The following is a 10,910-nucleotide window of genomic DNA, read 5'->3' as shown; positions in this document are numbered from 1 at the left end:
GCAGACTTCCCCTTGGCCTGTACTGTCATCTCGCAAAGTAGAAAAGAGGCTGTCTTCCTTCAGGCTCACTTAGCCCCAAACTAGGGCACGCTTGGCTTGGCAGACAGCACATCTCTCTTTGGGTTTCTGCTCATCCGTCTTGGTGGTCCGGCAGCCTTGCTCACTGTGCCCTTCTCTCCTTAGGTGCTGCATGACAGGAGTGCCCCCTTGCACCTGGATGGACCGAGGCCGTGCTAGAGACAAAGGGCGAGTGTGCCCATGACATGGCTACCCTGGTATCAACAAACAATTGTCGACTAGAATGGGAAAAGACAGGCCTGTTGATAAAGTGACAAGCATGGCATTAGAGCCATGGGCAAATTATTTAATTGATCTATGTTTCAATTTCCTCATATGTTAAATGAAAACAATAAAAGAATTTACCTCAGTGAGTGGTGAGAATTCCATCAGATACTGCATGCATAATCCTTCTCTCAATAAGCAAATGATATACACTCAGCACATGACTCACTGTGATACCATGACCACCATCGCTACCAGTAGAAGCAGCAGTAGTGGTGGTAATCTACTAGACAGCCCATCTTTGCCTGGGAAAAGGTATTGGCCATACAGGTTTTCAAGCTGCCTAGGTGAGAAAACAGGCATGCAGGGGGCCCATGTAGATCGCAGCACCGCTGAGGCTGCCTCTGTCTACTGCAGCATCGCTGTATGGAGACTCTGTTCATGGATGAGGACCTTTGCTCCTTGTTTCCTTCCTTTTCCATTCTGCCCCTTCTCATCCCTTGAGCTGAAGCAAAGCCCTTGCTCAGGTTGGACAGCAAAGCCCCTTGTGAGATTATCCCCCAGAAAAGGAAAGACGCTAGCCTGTGGATGACAAAGACCCCACCCAGCATACAGACTTCCTTGCCCTTGTCTCACTGTACTCCCTCCCCGCCTTTTTTTCCCCTCCCATCAAAGGCCTCTGAGTCTTGAGGTAGAGATCTGAGATGGAGTGTCTGCTCTGGCTAGAGACAGCTTTGAATAAACCTGTTTCCTTCCACCAACTCTTGCATCCCAGGTTTTTGGTAGGACTACCAACATGATGACTTCTGATTCTGGAGACCCCCGAAGGAAGCCCCTGGCTTCCTTCTCTCCCATCCACAAGCCTCCCATTCTAGCCCAGTGGGGCTCTTCTCCACACCCCTTCTCTTCTCAGTCTGGCCCCTTCCTTTCCCACTCCAACCCACCATCCATGCTCTCCCCACATGATGTTCCCTTTGTCCTCTCTCTGGAAGGAAAAGATTTTTTTACCAAGCACTTTTACCCCTTGCCCCATTGAAGTCTCTGGACAGTAGTAGAAGTGGGGGGAATGGCATATCTAGGTGAAGAAACATTCATTCCAGGTGGCCTTGAACACCCAGCCAGATGGGGCTAGCCTTTCCTGGGAGCAGCAATGCCCAGACAAGTTATTGTGCACTTGAAGCCCAAGGAAGATACGCAGAACAGGAGGAACTCAAGCCCTAGGTCTACATAGCAAAAGACCAAGCTGGTGAAGGGCAGGGCTGGGCCTGGTGGGAAAGGTAGGTGCTTTGCTTTGGCTGCCTGCATGGCCTGAGCACTCAAGACACTCAGGGGCATGAGAAGGAAAGCAAGTGGGAGCTGGCAGGTAGAGCCTCATCTCTGCATGGAGTGACCACCTCTGAGAGCCTTCTCCACAGTCCAGTGCAACACTGCCCACCACCGCGCCTCCCGCTCCCTTCTTCCAGTGCATCTCTTCACAGCATCTAGCATTTACTTAATCATCCATTGCTAATGTCCAGTTCAACAACATACTGTCTAATTTGATGTCAAGTTTTAGTATCTACAACATTGTCTAGCACATAGTAGGTCCTCAGTAAGCGATTTGCCAACATAAGAACAAATGATGACACCATCATTATTCAGAGAGCCCCCCTCCACCACCACCATGCTGCCTTCGAAGGGTCACTCCGTTGCTGTCCGCTCACAGAGCCACAGGTGCTATGCTTCTCTCTGGCCTTGTGAAGATCTTCTGGGACCATGAGAAGCAATACTGTCCTTTGTCCCACTCAAGGGCAAGCTAACTTTATGCCAAGGAGTAAATGACAGATGCCTCCTGGGTGTGAAGGGGGGCGTCAGTCAGAATTTAGACTCATTGTTAGAGGTCCACAGAAGGGTTCTAAAGAAGTTGACTTCATTTCCTTAGCACAGAAGCAGAGCTAGCTAGAGAAGCCCTGTGAAGACTGGAAGCTGTCACCTCTCCTCACTGCCTAGAGGTAACAGACCCACAAATACCAGATGTCACAGATAGCATGTGTCTTTGCAGGTGACAGAGTGAGCAGCCAAGACATTGTCCACATAGGAGGCTAAGAAAGATGTCAAACCTTTTCACAAAGCTACATAAGAAATGCTTTCCTACCAAGCACTTCCAGAAAAAGAAGAGACTGAAGTCCTCTTTGTCAGGGATTGGAGAGTCTGACTATAAAGAACCAGGCAGCAAAGGAAAAAAGCGCTGTGACCCTCCCGGAAAACCACAAGTCCACAGAATTGCCTTCCTGTGTGGAAACCAGAGACCTGGGGTGTATGTAAAGGTGCATATGGAAATATGTTTTTCAGTTATTCATGTATTCCACTTGTAGAATATTTCCTATATCACCCACATAGGTTTGTGTAAATAAGACTCTTTCTACATCATGTTGGTCCAGGGCCTTTTTGCTTTTGCAAGTGTCAAGTCTTGAATATGTGTACAGATTAGAGTTCTGAGCAACATGCATCTTGTGCTGAGCAAGTGCAATGAGGGACAGCTGTCATGATAAGGGTCTTCTCACTATCATGTGTTCATCTCATGTAACCCAGGCTGGCCTTGAACTCACTATGTAGCCAAGGATGAGCATTTATGCTCTTGCCATCACCTCAGGAGTGCTGTGATTGCAAGTGTTTGGTACCACCTGGCTGGCTTCTGTCATTAGGGTTGCTATGCGAACTCATGCAGGACACTTCTTTGTCCTTAGTTCTCCCAACTCTGATTGGAAGAGGCCGGGTTAGATAATTACTAAATTTTCCTTTAAAGCAAAGAAACCTATGTTTCACATAATGTTTTTACATAAATACCATATTGCTTTTCCTCAGGGGGTAGTGGGATCGATAGACTGTTTAGTAAAGCATCAAATATTTCCATGTGTGAGCAGACCTTGGTTTTGTTTTGTTTTACTAGTTCCCTTCTAAGGAATTGAGTCCATTAAGACATTTCATGCTCAGGCAGCATGCTCAATCTTCAGACAGATACTTAAAGACGAGGACTTTATCTGATACCTTTATTTATATGCAAAACAGCGCACCATTCATGAGATATGAAAAACTCGTCAGATAGAAACCAGATTATATCTATTTTCACTACAAAATATTGCATTATATAAAGCAACAGAGACACAAAAAAACCCTGAAAAAGACTAAAATCTTTGGATAGCAGATGTGTTTTTTTTTTTTTTCTCTTCCCTTGTCTCTAAAATACACTTCTTGTTTTAAGAGTTTCACAGCTGAGAACATGAAACATTTTCAGGTTATAGACTTTTCTTTTTGGTTGTCACAGAGGAAAGTAGTTCTGAAAATTCTTTTTCTTTTTTAGGAAAATAATGTAATTTCCTAAAACCATCGCACACACAACATCACACACACGCACACGCACACAAAGAAGCTACTCCCCTCATACACAGTCTGTGAAGTACTTTGCAGACATCACTACAGACAAGAATAACAGCACTTACTTTAAAAAACTATAATAGCGAAGTGCTGGCATTTGCTGACCTCACGACAAAAGAACCTTTCAAGAACAAACATCTTAATATATAAAATATGCTTACAAACAGGAGGAGTGGGGAATTTCTTATACAAGTGCAATATAATTAGAGTGAAAAGAAATACCACAGGATCATCTCAACAAACACTTAAAAAGTTAGACTCAATTATTCCACAGGAAAAAGTGTAAACACTTGACTATAAATAAATTGGCACAAAGTATCCAAAGTAAAATTATCACCACTTTGAAAAATAAATGTCTTGAAAAAAATACTCTACCCCATCTAACATAAATAAAAATAGGTTGTCTTTTTCTAACTGCACCTATGGGTCCACATGTTAAGGTCACAAATAGATGGTTTTTTGGATATATCAAGGGGCACTTTGCCTGAAACAGCAATCAGATATTAAATTTTCCATCTAAATATGGATTTCCTGTTTATCTCAGAGTCCTATCTTGGGATTAAAAATCTCACCAAGCTTAAAGTCCCCCGTAGTTTATCTATTTATTCTCAATAAATAGACCTTTTAACCTATATCCAGGGTTGGTTTGTTTTATTTGGATTTGAATATAATCTTTTTGACAATGGACTAAAGTTTCCTGATACACCTGTGTCTCACTCTCTAAGCTTCAGTCCTTAAGTCCTCTTTTCCCTCCCCAAGATTTGGTGATTTGTCAATTTGGAAAATCCCAGATAGAGACATCTGAGCCCTCCGAGCTTGGGCCTCATTCTTTCAAAACACGCAGGTTTGTAGGAAATACATATAGGAGAACTCAATCTCCATCGGGTTAAAGCAACAACCCTTACGGGGGACCCTACACCTATGGGAGGCCCTGAGGCAGCTCAAGGTGGGTGCTTCCAGAAGGTTCTGGTTCTGCTGGTCTGGAAAATAGCCCCTGTGAGCCCGGAGCTCTCCAGTCAACCCCACCTCCCAGGGCCGAAAACCTCCAGGGCTGACCCGCCACCCGGGGAGAGCGGGCTGCGCGCCACGCCGGCTTCCAGGCGCGTCCCAGCGGCGGCCAGGCTGGCCCCGGGCCCCGGCCTCCCGCCGCGCGGCCGCCCTACACGTCCAGGACGTGGTTGAGATAGGAGATGTAGCAGATGGCCAGGCGCAGGATCTCGATCTTGGAGAGCTTCTTGTCCGGGGGCAGCGTGGGCAGCAGTTTGCGGAGCTCGGCGAAGGCCAGGTTGAAGGCCTCCACGCGGATGCGCTCGCGCGTGGCGTGGGCCGAGCGGTACTTGGCGGTGGCGCGCCGGCGGCGGCGCTTCTCCTCGCGGCTCAGCTGCGGCGGGTGCGGGTAGAGCCCCGCGCGGGCCCCGGCCTTGCCCGCGCCCTCCGCCTCCTCCACGGGCTCCAGGTCCGACACGCTGCCCAGAACCTTGGCGTCCGCGCCGCCCAGGGACTCCGGGTCCGAGTGCGCCGAGCTGGGGTGGTCCGAGTCGGCGGCTTGGTCCGGACTCAGCATCATTTTGGAGGCTGCCGGGGAGGGAGGCAGAAAGCCCGTCAGTAAGAGCATCATCTACTCCGGGCGGGCCTGCGCCCGCGTCCCCGCCCCGCGGGGCCGAAGCCGGTCCCGGGCGCCCCGCGCCTCCCTACGGCCGAGCCGGCGAGGTGTCCACGAGGCCTAGGTCTCCTTGCCGGCCCGCAAGCGGACAAGGCCGGCCTGTGGCCCCGGACCCGAGGAACGACCGTGGGCTGCGGGTCCGCACTGGGATTCAGGGTGGCCTGGGCCCGAGCCCGGGGCGCTGTGTGGTCCTTCCCGGCTAAACGCTGCTGCCGGGAGGGATCAGGGTGAAGGCTGGTGGGCTTCAATGGAGGGGAGAGCTTCCCGCCCGAGGGCCGGGGCCGGGCAGCCGCATGGATCTGCGCCCGGGCGCCCAGCCGCTCTCCTAAGCCCCCAGCGTTGGCCGCGAGCCGGGGACAGAAAGGTTCCCGGGTCCCCCTCGCGCCCCTTGGAAATGATAAAGAAATAACCGAGCAAATGTCTAGGCTCCTTTCAAAAGAAAATTGACTCCTAAGTCCCCGCACGCTCCCGGAGCACCATCTGTCACGCAGACAGCCACACACACTGGGGACCTGGGGACGTGGCGAGGTGGAAAACACAATGCCCGGCAGTCTGTCGACCACCTCCGGGGAAAGGCTGACGGCCGGGTCGTTCGGGAGGAGAGGCCCGGGAGGGAAGGGAAGGGCCGGGCGCGCGCGGGACGCCCCGGCGCAGGCTGCATCTCCTCCTCAAAGTTCGGGAGCTCCCGGGACCGAGCTCGGCCGCGCGGGGCTGGCTCCCCGCGGCCTGCCCCAGGCCTGGCGTCTACGCTAAGCTTTCCTCTGAAGATGCCCTCCTGGAGAAGCCCGGGCAGGAAGGGGACTGTGTAGATCCGCTGGGCTAGGGACTGGGGCCCGTGGCAGGAGCCAGGCACCTGCGGGAGCTGCGCGCCCGGGCCGCGGCCGCAGGGGAGGACGAGCCGGCCACGAACTCTCGGCCTGAGCCATCCAAACCACGTTAGGCGCGGGAGAAACCCGCAGAGACAACACTCAGGAGGACACGCTCCTGGAGAAACAAAGCCAGGGGATGTGGGGTTGGCTCCCTGCAGCAACTTGCCTTTGGGTGAATTGGGCTCAAAAACAGCTTTCTGCGCAAGGAAAACAGGTCCTCAAACGCAAAATAATAAACGCTCCAAGGGCACTGCGTATGATTCCCTATGGGCTTTCCTCGGGCGCGCTCCTAAGTAAAACAGCTGACAAGAAGGAGCAGAAATACATAGGCGAGAAGTAGAAAGTACATCAAGTCACGGCATAGTTGTAGATCGGACAAAAAAGTTCTTGGTTTGCCCTACGAACAGGGTAATTTCTCCTCCAGATATATATTGAAAATACGCAGAAATAGTACGTCTGCTGCACATTTTAGTTCTGTAACTATGGGCACAGATGCAGCTATAAATGCAATATGAATGAAGTTAGTTTCAAGCAAAACAAAACCAATAACCCACAATGATTTAATGGAGACTTACCTTGCAAAAGCCTTTTCAGTAATCCTTTCTCCAATCTTTTTGAGTTAAAATCCCAGGGAAAAACGAGGGGAAATTTCGGAAAAGTTAAAAGCAGCAAATGTTTATTACATTCAAAACCGAAGAAGCTGTCATCGCGGACGCTCGCAGGCGAGCGATGAAATCTCGGGATCGGGATGATGTGATTGTTCACTTGGTAGATCAAAAATGCCTTCTCCTGTTAATTCTTCTTCAGCATTTCGGAAAATTCGTTGGTGATCTTTTTAAAATGAAGTGTTGAAGTCTGCTTTCCCTCCCCTCTCTTCTAGGGCTCTATAAATAACAAAAGAGATGCCGAGATAAACACAATCACATCAAAGGGCTGAGTCCTCCCCTGTCTAATAGCCGAATCATCAATAAGAAAGATGGTTAAGATAAGATTCAGCTCCTAGAGGACTCCTTCCCTTTCCTTAATCGTATGGGCAGAAACTGGCAAGTGCAGGGCAGAGAGGAGATCTGCCTCAGAAGGGATTGTTTTTTTGTGTCCCCCCCCCCCCAGGATAAGTCTTTGTTCAGCCCATGTCTCCCCAGTTCCCAAGAACACAATACAGTAACTAGGGGTAAGGTTGCCTCTTCCTGGTCCCTCATTTACTCTTATGATGTATAAACAGGCACCTATTTTCCAGTTTCAAGTCTTTGAAAGATGGGTTAAACCCCTCACCCCGCCCTGCTCTTTTACCTTGTAGCACAATATACATAGTCAGTGGTGGCGATGCTGGGAGAAAGGTTGGTGAAAGTGAATGTCTCCTGTAGTAACAGTGACAGGGAAGCAGAGAAAGACGGGAGGGAAAGGGAGAGCGGGGCAAAGCCGCAGGGCTGCGTGTGGCTTCTGGGCTCTCCTGGTGCCAATTGATTCAGCCTGGAGATGGTGGAAGAGATAAAGGCTTAAGAAGGGGGATGGAATTTTTCCCCCTAAATTGATATTTAATGGGAAATCCTATTGGACAGAAACCTGGGCATGAGTCACTTAATTGGACTTGACATCTGTCACAGTGTGGGAGTTTTCACAGCCCAAATATTTTAGCAGATCGGATTCCCACTGAATCAGTGCCATAAAACATAACAGTTGAAAGCAGTCCAAAGGGAAGCCATAGCATCTAAGCAGTGTCTAGCCACAAGCACGATTTCTTATTTTCAGATTATTGATGCACCATTACATACAAGTACGCAATTTATTAAAATGGAAAATTCTTCTGGCATTTTATAAGGCCAGCATCTTTTGTTAATGTTTACAAATGGAAATAGATGCTGTATAAGAAACTACAGTTAATATATTGTATTCAGATATACAACAGCTAACGCTTATCATCATTTACATTTCAAAACACACTTCCACCAGGTTTATGGAGTATACTGATGGTTTTGAGATACCCTGCTTTAAGATTAACTTAATCATAGATGACTTTTAAAAGCCTTTCTTAAACCTGGCATGGTGGCACACACCTTTAATCCCAGAATTTGGGAGGCAGAGGCAGGAGGATTGCCATGAGTTCGAGGCCACCCTGAGACTACATAGTGAATTCCAAGTCAACCTGAGCTAGAATGAAACCCTACCTTGAAAAACCAAAAAAAGAAAAAAAGCCTTTCTTTACATTAAGTCATTGGTGGAGTTAGGAACAAAATCCAGGTAGTTGGGAACCACTTGATAAAACAATTCTACTTTTCTGTTTTTGTCTTCACTCACTCATTCATTCTATTCAAAATATGACATGCTCCATGTGTTGATTATTATGCTTCATTCTTGCCCACCTTAACATGCAAATCATGTAGCTGTGTGGCAGGGCATTGTGCTAAGATGCAAACACTTACTGGTCAGAGTATTCCAACACATACTGCCCTTGCTTTATACAACCTCCAGTCCTGAATTTATGGATTTATGGATTATTGGTCAAGAGTACTCCTCACCTCCCCAATTCCTAGAGATGTATCTGTGGAGGGGAGAAGAGCCTTGGCTTTCTCTCCTTTATCAATTTTCTTCTCCACTGATGTTTTGTCATTAAGGGAGGGGTATGGAGCCACCCACCCTGAGAATGATCCTCATGGCTGCCACAATTGTCGTTGCCCATATTTTCTCAGGGAGAGGCCAGGAATAGAATGGGCAAGGTTGAGTGAGAAGGAGAGAGTCCAGCTACGAAGTGCCAGTGCAGCTCAAGGTTGCCCCTACTCGGCCCCAGAACTGAAGTGTACTTGAGATATATCAGGACACTTAGGTGGAGGCAGAAGCCAGCTTCACACAGGTGGCAATGGAAACAGGTGAGTGGATAAATACCCTGAGGAGAGGATGAAGACGAAGGGAGAAGGGAGGTTTCCCAGCCTGGCTCCAAGCAGTCAACATTAAACATAGACCAGACTAGAAGTGTGCACTGGGATGCCCGTGCCTCCTGTTCTTCCCCCTCTAGCATGCATATTAGCTGGCTGGTGCTATTAGACAGTGGCATACCCACACCAATGTGTGGAAAACACTTGTTAGGTTTAATCATTTGAGCCCTAGAAGGGGAATCTACTAGATAAGAAGTGACCAGTGATTCTGGGAATGAGATGAGAAGATGCTCATATCAGGGCTGGCTTGACTCTGCTCTGGTATGCATGAATCCAGACAAATTCTCCATTACAAGCAGTCCCTGATAACCTGCATATTCATAAACGAATACTTACATGAATAAGGCTGTGTGGAAGCCCACTTACACCCATGCAAAGCAGAACCTTACACTCAGCAGAACCGAGGCACACCATCATCCACGTCAGCCTGGTTCACCCTTCCACACAGGCAGTTTCTCCTCCAGGAAAGCGCCCCTCCCCCACCACCTTTGCCTTTTCTGAGCCAGCCCAGGCCCAGATGGCCCCTCCTTCTGTGCGCCACCAGCACTCCTTCCACTCCTCCCTTGGAGACTACATAATGTGCACTGTGATTCTTGCTTTCCATATCTGTCTCTCCCACTAGGCCATGACATTTCCAAGAAAGATCTGTAGCTTATGTTCCTAGTTCTGGCTTCTGAGCTTAGTACATTGAATGTACTTGTTTGTGGGGAGCAAATTTCTACAGACGGAGGTTCCCAGATAACAGAAACACCCGCACCCACAGACACCCATCCTGCGGTGTGGACCAGTTGCCTTTCCTGAAATATAAGGAAAACCACCTTGCCTTTCTCCCTGCACCAGTTTACTATGTGCTTTTGTGAATGTGCAAATATTTGATAAAATGCTAAGCACCATGCAAATTGAGATATTACAAGGTATAGGAGTAAAGTTAAATAATGGCAAAGCAATAAGGTCATGAGAAGTGTGATGAGAAAACCAGGCTTCACAAATGCTGGCTGTCAGTTGTTTCGCCTTTTGGGGCCTCAATTTTCTAATCTGTAAAATGAGAATAATGAAAGCATCATGATTTGTTATGTTATATCACATTTTTCCCCAAAAGGGCCCAAGATAATACTTGTAAAACACTTCAAGTAATGCCTACAATTACAGTACCACAAAGGTTGTGCATAAATAATGGATATTGTTGGGCTAGAGAGATGGCTTAGCAGTTAAGCACTTGCCTATGAAGCCTAAGGACCCCAGTTTGAGGCTCGATTTCCCAGGACCCACATTAGCCAGATGCACAAGGGGGCGCAAGCGTCTGGAGTTTGTTAGCAGTGGCTGGAAGCCCTTGCGTGCCCATTCTCTCTCTCTCTCTCTCTGTCAAACTCAAATAAATAAATAAAAATGAAACAAAAAAATTAAAAAAATAATAGACATTGTTAATAAAGTTGTTATTCAATATAAATACATATTCTTATATAGATTTTTTCATGGAAACACAAACATATTCCACTAGATTTTGTGTGTGTGTGTGTGTTCCCATCCTTGTGGTGGCTAATCTACAGAGTTATACCCAGGTGTCAGACACTAGGTATGGGAGGGGAGTGGGGGCTTTTAACATATCAATTAATTTCATCATCATCAAAAAGCTATGAGATAGATTCTGTTCTGTTGGCCTCATTTGCATATGGGGAAACTGAGACATGAAAAAATGTTGATATATTCAAGGTCACATAACTAATAAATTATGGGGCCAAAATTTATGTACAG

General features: G+C 47.8%; 1 protein-coding gene across 1 annotated transcript; it reads right to left on the bottom strand.

Moving 5' to 3' along the window:
• Nucleotides 1-4,855: 4,855 nt before the first annotated feature.
• Nhlh2 (nescient helix-loop-helix 2) lies at nucleotides 4,856-9,617 on the bottom strand. Its single transcript, XM_004667526.2, has 4 exons — nucleotides 9,495-9,617; nucleotides 7,519-7,698; nucleotides 6,804-7,112; nucleotides 4,856-5,271 (listed from the first exon to the last, which is right to left on the bottom strand). Exon 4 carries the CDS (start codon nucleotides 5,261-5,263, stop codon nucleotides 4,856-4,858), a length of 408 nt encoding a protein of 135 aa, XP_004667583.1. The 5' UTR covers nucleotides 5,264-5,271; nucleotides 6,804-7,112; nucleotides 7,519-7,698; nucleotides 9,495-9,617.
• Nucleotides 9,618-10,910: the final 1,293 nt, after the last annotated feature.

This window comes from Jaculus jaculus, chromosome 19 (genome assembly GCF_020740685.1).
Source record: "Jaculus jaculus isolate mJacJac1 chromosome 19, mJacJac1.mat.Y.cur, whole genome shotgun sequence".
Lineage (NCBI taxonomy): Eukaryota > Metazoa > Chordata > Mammalia > Rodentia > Dipodidae > Jaculus > Jaculus jaculus.
Note: the sequence above shows the minus strand (reverse complement) of the source record. Positions and strands in the feature narration are given on the sequence as shown.

Excerpts from the sequence above, each read along its gene's own strand:
- Nhlh2 (XM_004667526.2), bottom strand. The coding sequence starts at position 5,263 with ATGATGCTGAGTCCGGACCAAGCCGCCGACTCGGACCACCCCAGCTCG.